The sequence below is a fragment of the Desmodus rotundus genome, chromosome 12 (genome assembly GCF_022682495.2).
Source record: "Desmodus rotundus isolate HL8 chromosome 12, HLdesRot8A.1, whole genome shotgun sequence".
In the NCBI taxonomy this organism is placed as follows: Eukaryota; Metazoa; Chordata; class Mammalia; order Chiroptera; family Phyllostomidae; genus Desmodus; species Desmodus rotundus.
In genome coordinates, this window is record NC_071398.1 from 93,062,027 (window position 1) to 93,086,428 (window position 24,402).

General features: G+C 54.4%; 1 protein-coding gene across 2 annotated transcripts; it reads right to left on the minus strand.

The window, feature by feature from the left end:
• Positions 1–5,603: 5,603 nt before the first annotated feature.
• On the minus strand, positions 5,604–14,136 carry TEX35 (testis expressed 35). Of its 2 annotated transcripts, none has more exons than XM_024551682.3 (8): positions 13,916–14,136; positions 13,143–13,193; positions 12,519–12,587; positions 11,514–11,570; positions 10,792–10,851; positions 6,560–6,624; positions 6,138–6,334; positions 5,604–5,791 (listed from the first exon to the last, which is right to left on the minus strand). In XM_024551682.3, the coding sequence occupies exons 1-8, from the start codon at positions 13,952–13,954 to the stop codon at positions 5,745–5,747; spliced, it is 585 nt and encodes a 194-aa protein (XP_024407450.1). In that variant the 5' UTR covers positions 13,955–14,136; the 3' UTR covers positions 5,604–5,744. The 2 variants fall into 2 exon arrangements, with proteins under 2 accessions (XP_024407450.1, XP_045040974.1); XM_045185039.2 differs by having other exon boundaries at positions 13,143–13,191; positions 13,878–14,136.
• Between the last annotated feature and the right edge of the window lie 10,266 nt (positions 14,137–24,402).

Sequence of the window (24,402 nt, forward strand, 5' to 3'; positions counted from 1 at the left end):
GGGGGCACTTCTCCACCCCCTGGGTCCTCTACTGTGACAACTGGGCTTCCCGGATGGCTGTTTAGTCTCAGTCCCGGAGATGGAACTTAGCTTGGTCGAATTTTAATACAAACAGAAGCTGCAAAGGTCACCCTGACCACACATATAGGAGGGTAAATCACCTTTGAAATACTGAAGCCGTGGAACAGAAAGGCAATCAGCGTGGCCCCCCTAGCAAGGTGGGTGGGAAGCCCATTGTCATGGGGGTTGGTGTAATCGGACCTGTCTAGTCAGAGAGAGACTGGTCTGGGATCCCTGCTGGGAGGGGTGCCAGATGCCTGAGCCCATGCTTGCCCACCATCTGGGGCTGGCGGTGGCCTGGGACCGGGGGAAGGGAAGCCACAGCAGTGATGAATGGATGACACAACCTGGCTTTCTGCGAGGCCAGCCCTGCTCTCCCGATTGTGGCCAAATGACTCACCCTCCCGTCCCTCTGTCCCTCTGGTGACTGCTGGGGTCAGGGCCTGGGCCACAGCACCTGTCACCCGTGGGAGGGCTGGGGAGAGCCTCGCTATGGGAATTGGGAGCTGAGGTTACGGGAGTGAGATGCTGTGTCACAAGGGACCCGTTCTGTCCCCTAGAACCGCTGGTCCTGATCCCCACCCATTTCTGTATTTTCCTGTTGTTTGATTTCTTTCCATACACATCCTTCCTCCTGTCAAAGCAGCTATAGGTCATGTGTTTATTTCTTAATTAAAGTAGAGCAACGTTCATTTCAGTGCACGCCTGGCTATGGCCGGGGTTGGTCAAGGTGTCAGGAAGCCAAGGCAATTCTGGCCTCATCGCCATCGTTGCCATGGCATTTCAAAACAATGAATCCCTCTGCATGTGCTCTCATTTAGCCTCACAGCCCAGGGTGGGTGAGGGTTATTATCCCCATGTTCCAGATGGAAACGCTGAATCTCAGGGACGTGAAGGGATTTACTGCAGCTGCACCTCTGACTGTACCAGACCCAGCTGACCCGAGTTCTGTGCCCCTGCCTCACCTGCCTCCCCTGGGCAGTGCCACCAGCCCCAGAGAGCCATAGAGCAAAGGGGGGCAAAGAGCACAGGGCGCGGAGTCAGGACACCTGGCTCCAGGTCCTGGCTTTGCTGCAGTCTGGCTGTGTGGCTGTGGGCACCTTGCTGCCCCGCACTAGGCCTCAAACTGTCATTGTAAGTGGAAGAGACTGGATCAGACAATCTCCAAGATTCCTTAGCTCAGGCTTGATTGGTGGCAGTAGAAAGCCACTCAGCTTAAACAGATTGGGGCACTGCGTCCAGGAGTCCAGGGCTCTCACACAGTGAGGGCCGGGCTAGCGCCAGACCAACCGCCCTCTCTCTGGGGCTGCTGGGTCGCTACTGCTCTCGGCCTCCCTGCTTAATTCTCTGTCTCTGACAACTGGTTTGCTTTTTCTACAGATCAGCTTTCCCTGTTTCTTTGGCAGATGCCTCTCTAACTCCCAATCATATGGCCCCAGTCTGGGGGGCCTGCTGAGTCTCACCAAACTCCCATTCCAGATTCCCAAGGAGAGAAACCCGACTGAGCAACTCGGGTTGGATGGGTATCCACCTTGGTCTGGTCGGCTGGGTTCTTTAGCCCAAAGAAGTGGGGGCCCAGGCTGGGGTGACACCCCCCCACCCCGCCCTCCAGAGGCTCTATACACAGGGCAGAAATGGCACCTTTGGCAGAAGAGACAGGGTTGAGTAAAATTCCATACAGTGGACTCTGTAGCGCCATCTGTGAGACATCGCTTCCATGGTTCTCGGGACCTTTCCTGGAAGAGCTGAGGACCAGAGAGGAGGAGGTGCGGTCCTCAAGGGCAGAGACCGCACAGAGTTCATTTATGGCCCACCACTGACGCCTGGCGCCTGCGGCTGCATGGCTGACACCCCCCGTTCCTGGCATTGGTACCACGCAGGCACTCAAGTTAGACATTTTCTCTGTCCCTCTCAGGGCAAACAAGCTGCCAATTCCCATGCATCTGTATAACAGCCGGGTGCCCGTTCCTGACCCCCCCGTTTCCACACACACCCTGACCCGGGCTCTCAGCATCCGGATCCCGAACTTGTGTAGCAGCTTCTGACCCACTTTCCTCCACTCCTGTGGTTTCTCCTCCCCCTGCCCCGAGGGAACCCGCCAGGCACACCCCTTCCAGGTGCTTGGCCCTTCACCACTGCTTTCCACTCCAACTCCCTCCCTTGCTCGAAAATCTTATCCAGCGCCTACTGCTTATGGGATCCCAACCAAACTCCTCAGCCCGCTATTCAAGACCTTGCATGGCAGCTCTGACCTCAGATGTCTGGTGTTTTCTCCCCCGTCCCTGTCTGCAAACCTGCATTCTAAGGTCTCAGACGTGCCCTTCACATCCTCACGCCCTTGCCTTTGCTCACCCCATTCTCTTACCCGCCTGATGCCCCCATCACCCTGGCTGGACCACTCTCTGCCTCTACACAACTCTTCAAGGGCTGGGCCACTTGGTCATTTAGAGAAGTTTCCCACCTCCTCACCAGGTGCCACCTGCATATGTCTGTCCTCTCCACGCAGCTTATTGGTTTCTACAGGCAGGACTTATGTCGTCTTCATCTTCATCCTCAGCGTGGAGGTCAGAACCTGGCCTTGGCGGGCGCTCAAGAAATGTTTGTTGCCTGAACTTTTGCTGCTTTCCCTGTTGGCCCTCCTGACCCCTCGGGACTTGTGGCCTCAGCACTGTGGACATGCCCGGAGGGTCCCAGGGTGTCAGTAGGGGACCCCTCCCACATGGGTCCCTCCAGGACCAAGCAGGCGTTGAGGGGTGGGGGGAAGCTCCCAAGTAAATTCCCCCGACCATCCAGATTCCCGTGCCGGATGCTGTCTGCAAATACGCACACAGGGTGTGACCCGTGTGCAGGCTGGCTCATGAGTTGAGGGAGACCCGACAAGTCTTGATTTTGTGGCCACCTTGCCTCCGACATGTTTCCAAACCTGAGCAGCTGCCAGTTTGAAGAACCAAGACACGGTCCTCAGGGACCCAGAGCTGCCAGGATGCGCTGAGGCGCTGAGTCTTCTTTGTGCAAATGACCCTGCAGTGCTTGTCAAGCCCTAGGACTGGTGGCAGTGGTCTCAGCTGTCCCTAGCCCTGGCCCCTTCCCAAGCTCCCCTGTGCCTCAGTTCCACACTGTCCAACTCAGAGGCAACAGAAGGACAAGTGTGTGTGTGTTGAGGGGACAGGCCTCCCTGGCTGCCAAACCGCTGTCGTCCTTAGGGATGGACCTTCAGGGAGCCACCGCCCATCACTCCTGCTGACGCTGCATGCGCGCCAGCTCTGCTGGTGAGCTTGCGCTGTTTGCTGTAGGTCTCAAGGTCACCTCATCCGGAATGGAATTATCCTTCATCTTGTCTCTTCTGCCAAAGATGCTATTCCTGTCCTGGGTACAGAGACTCTTGGGGGGTGTCTCCCCAACCCGCATCCCCACTTCTTGGTGCCACGGAGCCCAGCTGATCACACCAAGGTGGACAGCCAATCCAACCTGCCCAGTCAGATTTCCTTTTGGAATGAGTGTCCGAGAGAGCGCAAGATGGAAGCCACCACGTCTTTTCTAAGCTCGTCTCGGGAGCCACCCCCCATCACTTCTGCCACACGCTGTCATTAGCAGCAGGTCGGTGTGTCTAGCTCTCACTCAAGGGGAGCGGATTTAGGCCCCTCTTGAAAGAGCATCAAGCAGTTTGTGGGGCTATTTGAAAACACCACAGCATAGAACTGAGCAATGAAGTGTCCCCAAGTGATGGGGGGTGTGGTAGTCAAGGGACCGCATCTGGGAAGACCCTTGCAATAGGCAGAATAAGAGCCCCTGAAGATGTCATATTTGAGAACCTGTTACGCAGAAAAGGGAAAGAAGTTTGCTCAGCAACTGACCTGAACACAAGGAGAGTACCCGGTGCTACCAGGTGGGCCCCACGCAACCACAAGGGTCCTCAAACGTGGGCTCAGGCAGCAGGGGAAGGACCAGTGAGAGAGATTCGGAATGAGCAAGGCTGGCCCGGCCATTGCTGGCTCTGAAGGCAGAAGGGGCGTGGGAAGGAGTGCAGGCAGCTTCCGGGAGCTGAAAGGCAAGGAAACAGACTCTCCCCAGGGCCTCCCAAAGGCACGCAGGTTGGCCGATGTCTGGGTTTCAGCCCAGAGAGACCCCTTCTGAGTCATCTTTGGCCATCAGATGTGTGGCCCTCCGTGACAGCAGCAGGGAAATGACCCAGGCTGCACCCACCCTCCTCTCTTTCCCGCTCCTGCCCACCTCTGCTTCCATCACATGTTTACAATCATTGCAATTATTTACTTATGGTCCACATTTTTAATATACATGTTGACCATCTCCTTTGAAACTATGAGCTCCTTGAGGGCGAGGCCTATGCTTTCTTTTGGTTTTTGTTTGTTTTTTAAATGTATGTCTGAAGCACCCAGTACATCACTCATTACTCTGTAGCCGAGAAATACTTGACCGGTTATGGACTACATTGTCTAAAAGTCGAAGTGGCCAGCTTGGCAAAGAGATGAAACAAGCAAGAGCTGGTGTGGGATAAAATATGAAATCCCATGAATTCCTCCTCCATCGGACTGGAGCCAAGAATCACACCCATGGCAGGACGGCTCGGTGAAATTCTGTTTCCTCTGTATCTTTCTTGACTCTGCTTCAAGCTAGCAGCCAAGCCTCCTCCGCCCAGGATTTGGGGCAAGGTCAAAGTGCCCCATGGGAGGTCAAGGGCTCTCCCCCACCTTTGCAAAGGCCTAAGGCCTCTGAAAGGATCTGTATCCTTTTGTTGGGGGAGGAAGGAGGAAATCTGCCAGAGGGAAGGAGGGTGGATCCTCAGAACCCAAGGGGACCAATGAGCACTGGGTCCTGAGTCCTCCTGCTAGCTGGACCCTGGGTCTATGGCTTCCTCACACTGCCCCAAACTCTTGGGTCTCCCTCCAACACACACCATGTGGGAGCCAGGAACATGGAGGGAGGAGGTGATAGAGCAGTGGGGGTGTCTCTTGTCACTACACAGAAAGGTATCTGATATATTCAGGGCCTCCCTCCTGGGGCCTTTGCAGAACAAAGTGGAGTTGAGGGAGATAGTGTTTTGGGGGGAATGACCCTCAAGGACAACCAGGAAGAGGGGTTGGAGTCTGAAATACACTGATTTAGAACAAAAAAGCAACACCCTTTGCATACTCAAGGTTGGTGACACTCCCTTTGGACTTCAATGAAGCTTTTAATCTAGGTGGAGGGAGGCCCCAGGGCAGGGTGGGATGGAAGGGGCAACAGCCTTTGCTGTTCAGCTCAAGGAGTGGGGAGAGGACGAACTGGAGCTCTGGCAGGTTTGGCAGCAGCGCTAAGTGGGAAGCATGTCCTCAGTCACATAGAAGTTGAAGTACATATACATCAGAAAGCAGCTCCAGATGCCGAGGGTGAGAAGGATGCCCAGGCCTGGCGTGAAGGTGTCCTTCTAGAGGGGGAGAGAGTCAGACACCTGAGGCAAGGGCAGGTCAGCCGCTGAAAAGGCACCTGCCCCTCCAGGGGAGCCTTCAGGCTGGGCTGCCCAGCCCTCCTTCCTGGGGCCATGTGTCCTCTGAGACTGAGTGGAGGTGGTGGGGGCAGGGTCTGCAGAGGCACAGGTAAGGCCTGATGCAAACTCAGCCTGAGCGCACTGCCTTTGGGACGACGGGGCACCCGACTGAGACAAGGCACATCTCGTCTGGATCCACCTACCCCTGATTGTAGCTGTTCTTTAGGGCACACAACAAACATTTCTCTTGTAGAGGACAGAAACGGCACAAGAAAGATCATTTTTCCCTGGTCCAAGATGGCCAGCCTGCTGGGCACCCCGTCAAGTTTTGCTATAGGAAAGGACAGAACAATACAGAGGCACTTGGGGGCAGGCACATCCAGAGTTGAGTCCTGCTTGGTCATGACTTGGGAATGTCCCAGGCCTAGAGGGCAAGACCCCAGAGAGGGCTCAGGCTGCAGAGGCCTCCAGGGCCTGCAGAGGGTTGCAGCCGCTTCCCTTACAGCTAGAGGTACTGGAGTGTGTGAAGTGGCCGAGGGGAGGAGAGGGAGGAGCAGGGTGCAACTCCCGAGCAGGGTGGGGCAGGCTTCACTCACACAGCAGGTCCCACATTGATGGAGGGAATCCAGCAGGTCCTTTCTGGGCTTCTGCAGTGCCATGTTCTTCTTGTGAACAGCCAGCGATGCTCCATCAGCTCCCTCCAGTTTCCTGAGCCGGAGCCGCGAGTCCACGTCAGGCTTTCCTATCAGCCTGAGGTCCTGATGCTCCTTTGGTCCTCTTCTAAGCAGACTGGGCAGTCAGGGAGGGGCCGAGATGGGGAGACAATTTCCAACATGACAAGGAGATCACGGCAGCACAGGTGGCCGTGGACGGCCTTAACTCCAAGCCATTGGGGCCATAGAAAGCAAGACAGCTCCTTGAAGGGTCTGAGAGTCCTCGAACCCCCAGGACACTTAGCTAAGTGAAGGGGAAGATTCTTTAGGGATGAGGAGAGTGGGTGCAGGTGATACTTACAGCTTGTTGTTTTTCTGTACATTTATTAAAACATCCATCTTCTCATCCATATCCTTCTGCATTTCCTTCAAGAGAGAATTCAAAGCCAGAAGCTACATCTTGGAGGGCCTTTGGAGCCCCTTTCTCCTGCCATCACATCTCAGCACCTTACTTCCTCAGAACGCTCTCTGGCCTCCAGAACGGTGGCTTATGCGGTGTACCTGACATGGGCCGCCTCCCCCTTTCCGTGATGGGGCTGAGCAACAGGCAGTGTCACTAGGGGTTTGTCCAAAGGCCCCCAGGTGAGTTAGAGACCAGGGGCTCTTTCACCTGAACTCACTCACTCTTGGATGAAACCGTTCTGCACCTTGGTTCAAGGCCTATCAAATGACAGAACCAAGACAGGAAATCGCGTGACACCCCCCCCCCCCCCCCCCCCGCAAAAGACACTTTGACGCCGAGGTTTTGCCCCCCCCCACTACGCACCCAGATCCTGTGTATTTGTTCGCTCTATCTTTTACCCAGTTCCTGACAGAAATGGTCAGCACAAAATAAAACTGGCGGTAGCTCAAACGGCCCCTCACGAGTATTATTTACTAGCAACTGAAAGAACAGTAAACTCTTCTTGGCAAAGGTTAGGTCTATAAATTTGACCTGGGACAACTGGGTAGGACTAGTGGTCCCTGAAGAGACCCTAAGACGGCAGGTGCTATCATAGGCAGTAATGGGCCTAACAGGGTTGGATCAAATGTTATAACATGTAAACTGAAAATAACGTGCTTCCAGGAAAATAATGGTAAGAACAAATAAAAGTTTTGGAAACAGTTTACTGAGCTGCGGTAAAAAAGTGAGCAAAAAATTATACTGTCTGAGTGGAGATGATTTCAAAAAATACCTTCTTGAAAAGCAGTTTTAAATGTTAGATTAAATTTTGAATAAAATATTTATATTCAGAAGTAGAGTCCAAATATGCTTGAAGTCAAAATTTCTCCCAAATCCAAAAAACCAGAGTCAAAACATCCCATATTCTTACAAGTCTGGCCGTCATTTCTAACTCCTCACGTCCCAAACTGACCCCTCATTTTCTCTTCTAAATTAGTTCTATTTCCCAACTACCCTTGTCATTGTCACCGCTTTCTTCTAACCACACAGATTAAAGCTTTGGTGTCCTCATGGCTGCTGGCCTGTCTTTCATTCTCTGTATCGAATTGGTCACCAGAACACTGTTTTCCCTTCAGGGCTTCATTCTGACTCACCCTTTCTTTCCATCCCTACACCTGGTCCAGTTTTCTCCACCTTGAGCCGGATGCAGCTGCCTGTCTGATATTTTTGCTCCAGACGACCCCCACCTGCTCTCCAGGGCTCCAAGGCCACCTTGCAAGCAGCTGCTGGGCATCTTTCTGAAACGCTGCTCCTGGCATGTTCTTTGATTAAGAATCTCCAGAGGCCCCGAGCTGCTTACACAGCCAAGTCCCAGCCTGTCTGCCTGCCTTTCAACAGCCTTCCCACCCCACTGCCTCGGCGCCCCATCCATTTCATTTCTCACAGTTTCCCCAAATGATCCTGCTTTGAAGACTGATCTCCCCTCTGACTGCGATACACTTCATGTTCCTCCTGCCTCCATGCTGCGCGCAAGCTGTGCCTGCGCCCGAAATAGCCTCCTTCGCGCCTCTGCTGCCCAGTCCTACCCACCGATAAACAAACACCCAGTGTTTGCATTTCACTGTGGAAATAGCACTTGCCCTTGTGGAAAATCTGGATAATACACAGGAACACAAAAGAAAAAATTATCACCACCTAGAAACAACAATAACCCTTTTGGTCTATTTCTTTCCAGACTTTTTCTCAATGTTCATTTACCTATTTTCCCCCATTTCAGTGAGATCAGCTTGTATAAATCCACGCATCTTGCTTTTTTAACTTTTCATTGTAAGCATCTTTTTAAACACTAATAGTTCCTGATTTTCATTATGTGATCTTTCATCATTTATTTGGCTTTTTCTCTACTGTTAAAAGTTTCCAGATTTTTGCCACTGTGTGTGTGTGTGTGTGTGTGTGTGTACCTCCATCCATCCATCCCTGCATGCTGGCACTTCTGATCGTTCTTAGAGGTTAAATTCTGAGAAGTGAAATTGATGAGTCAAGGGGATTCAATACCTTTTTTAAAAGATTTTATTTATTTATTTTTAGAGAGAGGGGAAGGGAGGGAGGAAGAGAGGGAGAGGAACATCAATGTGAGAGAGAAGCATTGATCGGTTGCCTCTCATACACGCCCTGTCTGGGCCCCGTCTCGGTCCAGGGACAGAACCTGAAGCTCAGACATGTGCCCTGACCACGAATCGAACTGGCAACCTTTTGCCTTGTGGGATGATGCCGAACCCACTGAGCCACGCTGGTCGGGGCTCCTTCTCAGTTTTTTACAAACTTGAGCTCTGATCAGCAGTGCCGAGAGTTCCTAATTTATTCTAGAGTTGTCATAGATTAAAACTGCTTATTTGAATGGGACACTTATCTAATTATTGTTTTCATTTGCATCCATTGGATTACTCAGGAGGTAAACTCTTTTAATGTTTATTGTTTTTTAGTTATATTCTCTTTTGTGGATTTTCAGTTCCTACCTTTTCCCCATTTTTCTATTTGGTTCTTACTGATTTGTGTGAGCTCTATGCATTACAGATTAAAAAAAAAAAAAAAACTTTTGTCTATGTCTACCCTATTTGTGGAAAAACTGTTTCTCCAAAACTGTTGTTTGCTTTTTTATTGTTTATGGGGCTGTTCTATTATAATTTCAATTTTTAAAAAATTGCTAAATATACCAGTATTTCCTTTGTGATTTCTTCCATTGTATTTTTGCTTACAACCTCTGGTTAAATACTTATATGCACTTTCTTCTTATTGGTTTTTAGCATTTAAATTAATTTTGTAAATTATTCCAGCTTACAGAACTAACTGAATTACGTTTTCTCTTCATATATGCAAGCAATGTTAATATTATTAAGGTCCTTCTCACTGACCTTTAAAAAACCATCTTTTCCCTATTTTAAATTTTATGGAGCTGAGGTTCCCAAACTAGAGCATACAATGGAATCACAAGGGGATCTTGAAAAACCACTGACCTTGGACTTCACCCCAAGAGGTTCTGGTGTGTTGTTGGGGCACAGCCTGGGTACAGGGAGGTCAGAGCTGCAGTACAGGCGACTCCCGGGCTCAGCCTCGGTGAGTAACTGCTTCAGCAGAGCTGAGGGCCTGACTCTCCCCAGGGGCGAGTGTCACAATTGTTCCGGGTGTGAAGCTTCTGTGCCCTCCCTGTCCCTCTGGGTCTGGGCCCGGGAATATGAATCTTAGAAAGCCTCACAGGTATTCTCATTGCATCCCCAGCAGAGAGGCTGTTCCAGGGTTATGTATGCTGGTTATTATTGGGCTGAACCACCTTGATTTGATTATTGTGGCTTTAGTATGAGTTTTAATACCTCATAAGGGTAGCTACAACTCTTGAAATGTTATAGGTATCTGCTTTTTCCTTTTATGCTTCTACATCGGTGGCTGTCAAATTTTCACCTGGAGACTGTGAAAAAAATCCAAGACTGCAAGACCCATCCAAATGGGACCTGGGCTTGCCCTGGCCAGGTGGCTCAGTTGGTTGGAGCGTTGTCCCTCACACCAAAAGCTTTGCAGGTTCGATTCCCGGTCGAGGAGTGGACAAGAGGCAACTGATCGATGTTTCTCTCTCACATCGATGTCTCTCCTTCCTCCTCTCTCTCTAAAAGTAATAAATATATATCCTCAGGTGAGGATTAAATAATAATAATAAAATTAAACATACAAATAAATAAATAAAACTTTAAAATAAGATAAAACAAGGGCTCTGTTTTCTTTATTTGTGCTGGTGATTCGGAAACACAGCAGAGTCTGAGAACCAGGATTCCAAAATCTGATGATCCTCTTAGTGACTGTTGGGTTTAGAAATAATCTGATTGGGTGTTTGGTTAGATTGGCAGTAAGCTTCCAGTGCAGCCTTCAAGGCTTGCCTGGAGACTCACTGTGTCCATGAGGACTTTTCTGGTTACCCCAGCCCACATTCCTTACTCACTGCTCTAAACTCTGGATTAACTGCCATCCTGTTACCATTTAGCCTGTCACTTACGCGTTCATTGTTTCTTGCAATAGAGTGTGGGGCGCAGCGTGGTCTGGTATCTCTTTCCACAAATCCTAGTGTGGTGCTGGCCCGTGGAAGGCACTCAGTGAATGCTTACCTTCATAATCTCCACAAATTCCTGGAGTTTATCGAAATCCTTGTCCATCACATCTTTTATCTGACAAGGAAGAAAGGCACAGGGCACGTCACTGGCTGTGGAGCCATTTTGGAGGCACGTTTAGCAAAGGACAGCAGCTGCCTGCTGGAGTGAGCTGGATGAAGCTTGTGGAATAGACCAGTCACGGACCGTTAAAGCCACGTTCTCCCCGGGACTAGGGGTGCAGGTACCAGAAAGTGACCACCACCACCAGCCTCGGCCCAGCTTGGACCTACCCCCAGGCTTCTTGAGGAGCTCAGATGCAGCTTCAATTATGGCTTCTCCCTGGAGCATCCCTTCCTCCCTGAGGGCGCTCCAGGCAAAGCCATCAAAGAGGCAAGAAGAGAGGTGTTGCTCTGCAGCTTGCTCAGGGGACATGACTAGAAGAACGTCCCCGAATTCCAATCAGACCCTCTCTCTCTCTAACGTTGTGTGTATCTCCCCAACCTCATCCATAAGACCCTTCGGGAGTCCTTAGCATTCAAACATCTGATGGTTTATGTGTCAGACAAGTAAGAAATAGGTATCCTAAGCCACCTGACATGCAGGGATTTGGGCCGAGTTCATTTGAGAGGTTTTTCCATGAAATTCCTGATTCCCGTCACTGTTCAGAGTTAGGCATTGCACTGTCCTGGAAGATGATACCCTTCACCTCCAGGTTCTGAAAAGTCTCATCCTGTTACCTGCTTTATCTCCTCCATTTTTTCCTTGAGCTCTTCCTTCACCTCCCTGAGTTCATTCTGAGCAAATAAAAGAGGGAAGAGAAAAGAATGTCTCGGATGGAAGGCACACTGCCGAAGGAGAAAGGAAAGGTCCTGGGGCGTGGACAGAGGAGGGACAGAGAGACGTGTCCCATTCGGGAGGACAGGAAGGGAGCTACGAAGAAGGATGGAGGGACAGGCAGGCATCGTGTGCCTCCGACACTTCTGGGAGGTGACCGTCAAAATTGCCCGGGCAGCACAAACTGAGGGCCATTCTACAAAGTGAATGGTCTGCAGTCCTCAAAAACATCACTGTCCCAAGAGACAGAGGTTGAAAAACTGTCCCAGAGGTCAGGAGGCGAAAGAGACCCGGGACCTGGACGCATGCGTGATCCCAGATTGGGTCCCAGACAAAAGAAAAAAAGCCCTTTTTTTCTGTTGTCACGAAAGACATCGGTGAATAATTGTTGAAATTAGCGTAAGGGCTGCAGAGGAGTAGAGTGTCGGTGTTAATTTCCTGATTTTAATGTTTTGAGAATTTTGCTGTGGCCATGTAAGAGAGTGTTCTTGTTTTCAGGAAGCTCACGCTGACATTTGGGAGACGCGTGCCCTCACATGGTTCAGGAAACATATTGTGTGTGGGTGTGTGCGGATGAGAGGGAGGGAGAGGACTGTGATAAAATGCCAGTATTTGGGGAATCTGGGTAAGAGGTCACTACCATTCATTGTGCCACTTTTGAAACTTTTCTGTAAGTCCGAAATTATTTCAAAATAAAGACTGAAAAGAAACAAACAAAAAGAACCTGAGGGAATGAAGTCTCAGGGCCCAAGGCACAACCGTTGATGCCGAAGGTTTTTCCCAATGGAAGTTGTTCTGCTGCCCCCTGCCCCCACCCCCGCCCCCACCCCCGCTTCAGTGGGCTGATCCCACCCTGTACCCCCTTCAGCAGGCTCATCCCCCCCTACCACCTGGGTTCATACACCTACCTTTAGCTCCTGAGTCCCTCCCGGTTTGGTAAATGGCCCTTCTGATTTAATTCCTTTGTAGTCACATGTCTGTTGATTGAAATCAGAAGCACAGAGTGCTGAAAATCACAGCTGTGGGGTAGGTAGGTCAGGAGGGATCACCCCAGTTTCTGTGTCTCCCTCTGGGCCAGGACAGACAGGTGACAGCTGGTGGCCCCACCTCCACCCCCCAATTCTCTGAGCTCATGTACCCCACTGCCCCCTGGGCCTCAGCTCTGGGCCCCAGGCCCCTGCACAGCTGCATCCGTGGCCCACTGTGCTCTTCCTCAGCCTCCGAGTGGCCGGAGTCTTGTCCTCCAACTCACAGCTCAAAGGAAGGCCTTTCCTGACCCCCAGTCGACTGCAGCCTTCCCGTCAGGTCTCCCTATTTTACTTCTCTGCACAGCAATGGTGTTGCTGAATTTTCCCTTATTCGTGTATTAGTGTGATGTTCTATGAGATTGAGGAGCTTGTCTGTCTCTCAAAGTACCCCAGCACCTGGGACAGGTCTTGGCCACCAGCAACAGAGAATGACCCCTGACTCCAAGTCACCTCCCCAGGGCTCTCAGGCCTGGCTGCCAGCATGGACTCAAAACACCTTCTTACTTTGATCGGCTCCGGCTTCAATTCCAGGCAAACGGCCTTGTAGTTCTTGCTCTGCAGAGGCGGGCAGTGGGGATTCGGCCTGTCAGGCATCCAGGCTGGGAGGCTCCCCCCACCAGCAGGGGGCGCCCCCGCTCGGCCCTGCCTGTCCAGTTGTGCCAGACATCAGGCCTGCATGTCCCCCAGCCCCCAGTCAAGACAGCTTGAATCCTGTCCTGCTGTCACATGTGTCGGTGAGCCTACGCCCCCCCATGTCCCCCTCTCCCCACCCCTGACCCACCCGCCCACCTGCCCGCTGGCTGGGGCGGCCTGGGCAGGGAGGCACTTCCAGGGAGCTGTAGGGAGGCCGTGCAAGCACCGCTTCAGGAGCACAGGCCCGGTTCTAATCTCAGCTGTCCTCCCTGCCAGCTGGCGGGCAGGTGTAGTCTCTCTGGCCTCCACTTCCTCCTCTGCAAAGTGGGGATGGCTCTATAATGAAGTTACTGTACACCTGAGGCAGGCCATTAGATGTGGGCCTGGTGTGGGGTCACACCCCCAGAGTGGTCGGGGTATGGCTCGGTATCCAGTGTCCTTGTCCCAGAGGAAGTCAGCGGAGGCCCCCTCCTTCGCACCCCAAGGCCAGCAGTCACCCTCACCCCCTCCTTCTAGGCTGAGAGGCCACTTCATGCTCAGGACAGATGAAATAAGCCAAGGGTTTGGCAGGCAGACTCTGCACCCCTGCCCCACCCCTACCTCCACCCAGTGGGAGCCCAGAGGTGCGGCTGTGCCTCCTTTACCGGGTTTGTTTTCTTCAGTTCTGCCCTCTTGGCCGACATGATGGAGGAGGCCAGAGTTCTTTTCCCAACCTCCCCACGACGGGCCCGTGACCAGGCCACTGTCCTGGTGCCGACCACAGGCCAAGGAGAGGGCGGGACGGCTGCCTCTCTGTGTATGGCACAGCTGAGGTCACAATGCCCAGGACCCCCCTGCCAGCCTGGGGTGTCACTGCAGCTTTGAGCCTGGGGTGCCGTGGCCGCTGAGATGAGGGACTTGGGTCGGGTTCCAAAGTCTCCCCTGAGGGACCTTGCCCTCTATGGCAGAGGCACAGGGCACACCTCCGGAGAAGGGAGAATCGCTGGCTCTCCCCAGCAGGACCTCCCCGCTGGGCAGACCAGGAGGAGGGGTCTGCCCCATGACTGGCTTCTCCGAGCCTGGACACATTTCCCTCTGCCGTGCGCTCCCGACGGGGATGGACCCTTCTTCGGGCCGAAGCTGTCTTGGGTGGAGAAGGGTCTCTGGTTCAAGGTGCACACACACTGTGCTGGTTTTCTGCACTGTGGGGGTCCCAGGGGGTGGGGCGCCAGTCTGAGCAGGAGGGGTTCTGATTCCCTGTCCTATCTGCACGGTTGGCCCTGTCCCTTCCCCCTGCCACCCCAGTCTCATCTCCTGCTTCTTCTATCACCCTGGCAGAGGGCATGGCAAGAAGCCACTGGGCGCAGTGCTGAAGGGGAGAAGCCTCTGGGAGTGTGGGTGGGGGAAGGGGGCACTAAAGAAAAGGCCATTCTGAGAGTAGCTGTAGTTTGTGCTTGATGAAGAGTCAGAGGAACACAGCCTCCCACAGGAACTAAAATCACTCAGGATCTGGGGGAGAAGCCCAATTTCTCCTAGTTTGTCCCTGGGCCGTCCACTTCCTTCCTCCCCCTCACTTCAAACACAAGTTGCTACCAGAAAGGCCAACTTGGAAACTGAGGACGGACAGCACAGTGTACAGGAACCAACGCCAACCGCGTGTGAAATAGTGCCCACACCCCGGGTGGCTCCTCACCCCGCCCTCCGGTCCAACCCTGCATGCGCCCGTCCTTCCCCGGCCCAGGCATCGGACCTTCCTGGGGAGCCGCCTGCAGCCTTTCTGCTGCATTTCCTAGCCGATCATTTCAGCCCTCAACCTGGTCTTACTCTGTCACCCCCAAAGGAGAATGTGACTGTCACTCTGTTCCGTGTGTGTGGTGGGGGAGGGAGTGGTGGTGAGCTTCCCAGCCCCCTACCCCATCCCCATGGTTTCTAAACACCCTACAGCCCTGAGCTCGAAACTCCGGTGGAAAGGGCTGACTCCATCTCAACAGTGACCAGCCCCGTGAACGTGGGCATCGTCTCCCCGTCCAGGCCACCGACCCGCCTGGACCTGCAGCCTCATTTCTGAACAGGCTGTGTGGCTGTTTGGTGAGCCTCCTTCCAGCCAAGCAGGTCACAGGAGCACGGTGGCCTATATATCCGGAAACTGGGTCTTACAAGAAATTGAGGTCTCCCTGTAAAACTGCTTCACAAATTATACACACATAATTGTCCTCGTTTGGACAGAAATGTAACAAGACCCACAGCTGCAGGCTTGTGCCTTCTCACGGGACCTATTGTCCACACTCCCAGCACCTCCCTGTTGTCACGGACACTTTCTGGAAGGGCTGAGGAAATCCGTTTGCCGACCCTGAATCAGAGCCTCGTGTGGTTTTCTTCTCTAAGATTTCACCACGGCGTGAAGCACTAGGCTGACACTGATGTTGGGGTTTCCCTGTGAGCTGCTCTGCTCTTCCCAACCCCCCTCCCGGCAACATCCACTGGGAGCGGGGCCAGGAGCACACGCCCACCCATGTTCCACTGGAGTCTGGGGAGAAAGGAACGTTCGCAGCAGAGAGAAGGAAGCAGCCGCATGTCTCTTCTTTCCACCTGGGGTTTCCTTTTCCTTACAAGCGCCTTGGTTTTTCAGTTGCATGAAGACAATGTTGTGATCCCGGGGGAGCAAAATTCCGGGTTCTGGCCTGAGATGAAGCCCAGAAAACGCGGAGAGGGCGTCTTCCATGCTAACAGGCCTGCATGGCCACCGGTGACCCAGCGTCCTAAAGGCCTTGGACAGGGGCACAGTGTCTTATTAAGGTGCCCAGGGTCCTGGTGGCCATGTTCTCTGGTCATCCTCGGACTGTCCTGACCTAGGTGGCTCGCTCTTATCACATGCTGGCAGTACTGCGCCCAGTTGGGGTGTGGCCTGCAGCCGGGGGACCCCCTGGCTCCTGGCCCCAGGGAACCTGCCACATGTCGCGCATCTTTTAGGGACTTAATGTGATGGGGTGTGCAGGGTCCTGCTTGACCGATCGGCAGGCGCCTCGCAAAGCTTTACCCCGGTCGGGATCTCCCCTTTGCTCTCTGATGTGCTGGTTCCCATGTGCTTTCTGCTCATTTCTATAAATAGTGTGTCCAACCTTGGCTAGAATCATAATCCTATTATATCGTTTCTATGGAAAAATTACCCAGTTTCTATCACGGGAACTTCTAGTACCTCTATTTCAGGAACAAAAGATAATATTCTGAACACATAAATGTAAATCCCCAGCAAATTCAACCCCGCCAAAGGTAAGTGAAAAGTTGGAGTGAATGTATTGTGTGAGGATCATGGGCCTTTTTCTCTCGTGCGTTCCCATGACGGGGACATGTTTGCCAGGTCGTCCCCGCAGCCAGCACTTACGGAGCAGCCTGCCGCGCACGCGATAAAGAGGCACGGACAGTCGGGGGCTCCGGCGCTCCTGCCAAATACCGCTCCTGGGGCTGCCTCGCCTGGCCGGTGCCTCTCTTCCTCTCTGGGCGGCGTCCAGATGAAGGACGGCGGCCATACTCCCGGCTCTTTCGGCCTCTGTGCTGGAAGCCTGTCCACAGACGCCACCCTAGTCCCCAGCAGCCTCCTCTCTAGCGTGGACACCTCCAAATCCCCATTTATCACCGAAGTGCTGACACTGAGTGGTGACCTCTTTGGGTGGCCCATGTTGGGAGATTATAGTTGTGCAACATGGGTTCAAACTGGGGTCACTTACATGCAGATTTTGCCAGTAAATAGGTACAGTACTATAGATACATGTTCCTTATGATTTTCTTAATGACATTTTCTTTTGTCTAATTTTATTGTAAGAACACAGTGTACAATACATTTAACATGCAAAATATCTGTTAACCAACTGTTTATGTTACCAGTAAAGCTTCCTGCCAACAGTAGACTATTAGCTTGGGGGGGTCAAAAGTGGCCTGAAAACTGCACGGGGGTCAGCACTGTGACCCCTACAGCTGAGCTGGCCCTCAACGGTGTTTTCTGCATGGTGGTCACGGAGGGTCACAGGGGAGGAGGATTCCAGCGTTCGTCCTGGGAGCAGCTGGCCTCGCCCCCACTTCTGTGGCTAGAACCAGGCCACACCTAGCTTCAAAGGAGGCTGGGACATGTGGCCAAGCTTCTCCCAAGAATAAGAGGAAATGGGTTTAAGGAGCCATTTATGGTGGCCCATCTCTGCCACCTCTTCCTAGTGCGTCACACCTGTCTTATCACGAGTGCCCTCATAAGAACACTTGAGCGTTCTCTTGTGTTCCGTGTAAGGAGGAGGTAGCCGAGAAGGTCCACAAGGCAAGGTTGCGGAGGACACTGGGGCTGGGATGAAACGTCTTCCCAGATGTGAGCTCCAGTTAGAGATCTTTGTCCCCTGGATGGCCAATGGGCTGGGATGTAGAGGCAGGTTGTGACAATGGGCCTGTTCCCCCGGGGCTTTATAATCCCACAGTCCCAGCCTCTCCCAGTCCCATCTGCAGAAGGCTCTGCAGGCCTCCCTCGCCTGCAACAAGCACCAGGCCCTGTGACAGAGGGGTCCTCGGGGGCCCTGGGCTCCACCTGAAGCGGAAAGGGTTGGCACCCCTCCTCTGGGTGGCAAAGCGCGTGTGAAAACCGCTCCCTGGGGAGGGCCAATGGCGTCGACTCAAACACCCAAGCAAGCCACACGCATTTGCCACACCCCTCGAAGCAAGTGTTGCTTTATTTTTATCTAGTTAGTGATTAAACAAAAGTGACTCCCTGCTTTGTGTCCTCACTCCTCCTCTAAACACGGTGACAATGACAGCCCATCCAGACAACCGTGAAGCCTGGGCCTGCCTGGTTCTCAGCCCCACACCTCACTGCCAGCTGCCTTGCCCAGGTTCAGGGCCTGGCCAGCTCTCAGCACCGAGCTCAGGGTCCCCATGCAGGGGACCCCAGAGCGAGGCCCCTCTTGGTTCAGGACACATTTGCCGAGCACTTGCTGTGTGCCGAGCACTCTGCACGGCCCCGGCCCCTGGGGACCCATCACTGATGGGGCCAACAGTGGTGACAACACAGTTGCGTGTACAACATGGTGAGTGGCCCAGAATGCTGAGGAGGCCCCGGGGAGGGCAGTTCTGGGAGCTGGCTCTCTGCCAGGTTCTTCTGGGCCCCATTCCCAGCCTTGCGAGCTTCCCAGGACCCTAGTCCTCTAGACCCAGCCTCCTCTCTGATCCCCAGCACAGAGCCAGGCAAGGCCACGCGGCCACCATGTGTGGCAGACTTTCCCAGTGCCAGCGCCTGCCTTGGCCTCTGAAGAGGACACGCTCCCTCCACGGTCAGTGGGACCGCCCCCTCCCCGCTGGGCCCTGGCTGGTGACTGAATACCTGTCTCCAGCAGATGAAGGGGGTCTTCCTTCCAGCACAGCTCCCAGCCTCCCCAGCAGGCGCGCTGCATACCAGACGAGCTTGCTCAGCTCCATGTGGCCCAGGTTCGCCTTCACCTGCCTTGTCTCAGTTCGCAGCGGTTCGGACTGGGCTCTGAGCTGCAAGTCCTCTGAGCTGTGCGTGTGTCCAGCTGGTACTTTACCACATCGGAGTGCCTGCAGGGGACACATCCCTGTCCTCGGAGGTCCTGTGGGTTCCTGCCTCAGGAAATACAGGCACGCCTCGCTTCATCGCGCTTTACAGATGTTGTGTTTTTACAAACTGAGGGCGAGACCCCCCTCCGCAAACAGGATTACGACTCGCTTTGCTGCGGCGGTCTGGAACTGAACCCGCAGCATCTCCGAGGCGGGCAGGTCGTGAGATATTGACAACTGTCCCGGCCCTTGGGGTTTGTACACAGAGGTGCCTCGGCTCTCAGCGTTCAGAGAACGAGGACAGTGGGGGCCCCGAAGCCCGCAGGAATGAGAGGCAGTGCCAGCAGGGGTCACTCCGTTCACCGCGATCCCACTTGCTCACCTCCCCCAGCTTCCTTCCTGCCAGGCCTCTGGAGTGTTCCGCAGACCTTCTGTTTTGCCTTCCACTTGGTCCCCTGTGTCAGGGTTCTTCAGAGAAACAACCAACAGGAGATCTGTCTGTCTACCTCTCTATAGAGAGATTTTTTTACAAGGGGCTGACTCAGGGGATGGTGGAGTCCCGTAGTCTGCCACCTGCGGGCTGGGGACCCAGGAAAGACAATGGTGTAAGTTCCAGTCCAAGGACAAAAGATCCATGTCCCAGTTCTAACACTCACACTCACTCACACACACACACACACACACACACACACACACACAGAATTCTTTCTTCTTCAACCTTTAACTCTACTCGGAATCTACAAAGATTGGATGGGGCCCGCCCACATCAGGGAGGGCGATCCGCTTTGCTCCATCTGTCTATTCACAGGTTCATCTCATCCAGCAACACCCTCCGAGGCACACGAGAATAACCTTGAACCAAATATCTGGGCGCCTGGTGGCTTAGTCAAGTTGACACATCGAGTGAACTGTCACCATGGCCTTCTTGGCCCATCGCGTCATCTCTGGGCTACAGCTCACTTCCTCCCATGGGTCTCCCTCAGCTTCTAGAACAACAGAGGCGAGCTGTAAGCCTTTTGCTGGTGGGTCTTGCCTTCAATTTGTGAAAAGTGCAACTTCTGTGAAGCACAATGAAGCAACCAACGCCCAGGCAAACAAGGTGTGCCTGTGTGCGTCTGTACCTCCTGTTCTTCCAGGAGGGAACGCCCTGTTTTTCAGATTCCCTGGACACAACCCTGGACCACCATGGTTCTCCTGTTTCCACCCCCACTGAGCTCGTTCTCAGACCTGCTCTCAAGAGTGCAGACCCCACTCGAGCCCACCCCAGCCTCCCCACCTGCCGCTGCCTGTTTGCAGCTTGGTTAACACCAGATGGGTGTGCGGGCTGCTGGGGCTACGTGGCCGCCTTTCCCTGTGGCAGAACGGATGGCCTAGGCACAGGGAGACATTGGGCTGTCCCACTGCTAAGGAGGGACTTTGTTCAGCCTGGAGGAGGATGCTGGGCCCGTGGACCCGGATTCTCGGGTCCAGCGACTTCCTGGAGACCCTGCCAGACTTGCGTACAGGTTGAACTAGGTCAGGCGTTCGCTGACAGGGATATGGGAAATCACTGCAATAAATAGTGCTTTGACCAAGCATTTCGAATGTTTATTTAATCCACACAACTACGCTAAGAGGCAGGCACTGTCATTATTCCTGTTTCGTAGGTGAGGAAGTGGTTGACTCAGAGCTGAACTGTTCTGAGTCACAGAGCTTGGCGAGGCAGCTGTGGTTCAGCCCCTCCCCAGAGCCTCACAGCCTCGGGACAAGGGCCACCACCTTCCTTGTGGAGGAAGTACAGGCGTGGAACGTCCCATCACAGCAGCCCACGTCCCGTGTTCGCATCTCCCACCTGACACTTGTCAAATCGGGGCTATAAACACACGTCCACGTGAGGCCCCTGCACATGGCAGAGGGGCTCTGTCCCTCCTCCTCTGACTCAGCGGCCCTGAGGAGAGGCCTCAGATAGCAGCCTCGGGGGGCACAGGCCCACTGGTGGGGGGCCTGCTGTGCAGGGATGTCACAGAACCTTCCTCTGGGGCGGAAAAGGCCCCACCAAGCCCCACAGACTTCAACAGGTCACGCCCACATCAGGAGGTCAATGACAGTAAATGAGTTGTTCACTTATTTGATACATATGGGCCAACTGCCTGCTGGACTTGGGCTTGCCCATCTCTAACAAGGACCCCAGACAGTCACGGGCCACCCCTCTGCAGAAGGCCCTCTGCCTGCTCTGACAGAGCCAGTGTGGGAAGGGCGGCTTCCCCTTGGGGCCCTGGCTGGTCTGGGAGGAAAGGTCTGTTAGGCGGTGGGCAAGTATGCCTGGTAGACCTGCGCCCGAGGGTGTAGGGTCGGGTGGGGGTGGGGAAGATGCTACTGCGGTTCCATGAACCCCTTTGCTTCCTGTGGCTCATGCAAACCACGTGTTTGTTCCTGGGCCACCGAGGGAGTCCGCTGCTTCCTTCCCCCTCCATCCCTTACCCTGCCTGGGCTTCCTGACACAACAAAGGGACACGCCCGTCCTGGGAAGCAGGGCTGTCCTCCTCCTGTCCTCCCCAGCGCCCCCCAACCCCTGGCCCGGCATTCTGGATTTCTGGGCACCAGACAGGGTCCTGGGTAGGAGTGGGCACCCAAACAGAATAATAATTGCAAGTCTTCCTAATACACACCCTAACGCCACCCCGGTACTGAGAGGTTTTGCTGTCCTTGGCGCCAGACAAGTGCTTCGTGTCCGGGGCGCACTCCCTGCTCTCAGGGACCTCACAGCCTAGAGGCCGGGCTGGCACCCCACAGCCCCCACATGGGGGTGCCCCACAGGGCCCTTAAGGCAAGAGAGGTGAGGACACCTGGGTAAATGACCGAGTGGCCGAGCCACAGGGTCCTGGCGGGGGTGGTGTTTTCCAGGCCGGGATAGCCAGGTGCTCTTCTGTCTCCAGGGAGCGGCCCTCAGAGGCCAAGGCACAAGGGGGTGGTGCCGCTGGGATGAAGTCATCTGAGGCCATCAATAAACAAGAGAATATTCTGGCAGGATGCTGCTGTAGAAGCATTAATAATTCTTTCCCCTTCCCTCTGCCTTCTCAGAGGGCTGCCAGCCCTTTCCTTCAGTGTGAAGGGCAAAGGGCAGAATAAAGTCTTCCATGCTTTGGTTTCCAAAAGCTGAACCCTTGGGGGATGGAGAGAGCTCTGGGCATAAGCCTCCCTCGGGGCAATGTGCCCCACCCTGGACATATCAGGCCAGGATCACAGGGTCCCTGGGGTCGTGTCCGAGGAACTGGAAGCCCTCCCTGCCACCCAGAGGACCGCCCGTTTTCCCCTGGACCACTCTTCCCAGCGTGTCTCCCACCCCCGCAGAGGCAGAGCACCAGGGAAGAACTCGGCACCCGGGGCCGGGACGGGGTGCTGGCCACGGGTCCGCACCAATGAGGAGCGGGTCCGGGCGGACGGGACCCACGTCCACGGACCGGTTCTCCCATGGGGAGTCAGGCCTGCGCTCCGCCTAGGAGGCTAAGATTCTTGCTTTGGCTCAAACTGCCCCACCCTGCCACGAGGCGGCAGACGTAGACCCAGCGGCTTCCACCCTCTAGTCTGTGCTGAACCCCCCAGGAAGGGAGTGTGACCACTTCGACCTCAGTCCCCCAGAGCTCAAATCCCCTTCTCTGTGAAGGAATCGGCGGCCTCCTAGTCTTGGTGTCTGCAAAAGGCATTCACCTGGGGTGAACCCTGGCCTGGGCAAGAAGGACTAGGCCCCATGGTAGGAGCCCGGGGAGGCTATGGGAGCCTCAGTGGCCAGGCCTCGGGCTATCCCGGGGGCTCTCCAGGGACAGGGGCACCCTCTCTCGCCTAGAGAGTGCCCACGCCGACCCTTGACCCCCGTAGGACACCTGCATCCCGTGATAAGTGGCCCTCTGCCTCCATGGGGCTCGGACACATGGGGCCGGGGTGCGGGCAACTGGCCTACATTGTGGCAAACCCGCAGACCCCTCCGTCCCGTCCCCCCCCCCCACTGCGAAGATCCCCCTGTTCTTCCATCCGTAAAGGGGACCCCCTTTACGGATGGAAGAACATGGGGGAGGCCCCCAGGAGATGGCTTTTGTCCGAGCCACGGCTGTAGCCCACATTAGCCCAGGTTTGACCTAGGAGTAGTAATGCAGGGGAGTGGTGGGCGAGGATGGGAGCCCGGCCATGAAGGGTGTGTGAGGCACTTCCGCACACTCCCTCTGGTGTCTTAGGGCTTCACTTTTACGACTGACTCCACGTTCGTCTCCCCTCTCTGGTGGAACAATGAACTCTTAAACATGTAAACCAGACCACTCCTCTCATACATAGGTCCCCGTGGCCCTTAGAATCACACCCCTTTGGTAGCCACCAGGCCCTGCTAGATCTCTGTGGCCTCATCTCCTATTTCTCTCCCTGGCCACACTGGTAGCTTTCTGCTTCTCAAACCCACATGGCCCCTTCCCTCCTTAGGACCTGGCCTTGGCCTGGCTGGGGTCTTCCTTCCCACCTCTCCGAAAGGCGGGCTCCTTCTCGGGTTCTCTCTGACAGCAAAGATCCTGCTTGTCTTATTTCTGCTATTTTTCTAGGGCCTAGAATAGCATCTACCACACGACAGAAGCTCCATAAATATATATTCATTAAATAAATGTAAATAGGAACAAAGGAGCCTGTCCAGGCTGAGCTAGGCTTCTCCCAGCTTCAACTTGGCAGTTCCCGGTGCCTGCGGAGGATCCTGGGCAGCCCCGCTCCTGCCTGGCAACTGGAGCTGCTTCTGTTTTCCAGACCCTGCCAAGGGACAGCACAGCCTCATGGAGCCCGCTCTCAGCCTGACCACCTCTCCAGAGCCAGGTACGCACCAAGAGCCCCACCTTCCCCTGGACTCACCCACCAGGACCAGGGGGCCCGGACTGAGGGATCCCCTCCCTGGCTTTGCTGCCCCCAGGCTGACGCCCCTGGAGAGAGTCAATGCCTTTATTATTAAATGGACCCAGAGGGGGAGGTGACTTGATCGAGGTCTCCAGCTGGACTGTGGCAGAGCTCAGGCTGCCTCCCAGCAATTCGGATGCCCCCCACCTCACTGGCTTGGGGGTAGGGGTGTGGGTGCCACCTCCTCACAGCCCAGGCCCATCCGTCTGGTGCGGGGGGGGGGGGGTTCCCCTCTGGATATCACTGCTCTGGTGTTTAAAGTTTTTCCCCTTCCTGTCTGGGGTGGAGAAATTCTATGACAAAGGAGATGCACTCCACACTCAACCCGTGCTGTGGAGTCCGTTTTCTGCATGTCACGGAACGTGGAGGTGTGGCGCAGAAATGACCGTTTTCCAAGGCAGGCACACCCGTGTGAGACTGTCGTCTTGCCACATAACAAGGCGTGAGTTTGGGCCGGTCGTCTCCTTCCGGGGCTCTTTTCTCCTCTGTAAGATGAAGTTAGTGGCATCCACTCCCCAGGGCTATAGTGGGGACTACAAAGGGGATGTGCCCACATGCATAGGTGAGGGCTGGTGAGTAGTAGGTGCTGAATGAAGGGTAGCTTTAAACACCAGTTTAGAGAGGGAAAGTGAGGGACTGTCAGGCAAGACCTGATGGGCTCCAGGGAACGGGTTTGTATTAGATAGTTGGGGGGCCCATGTGA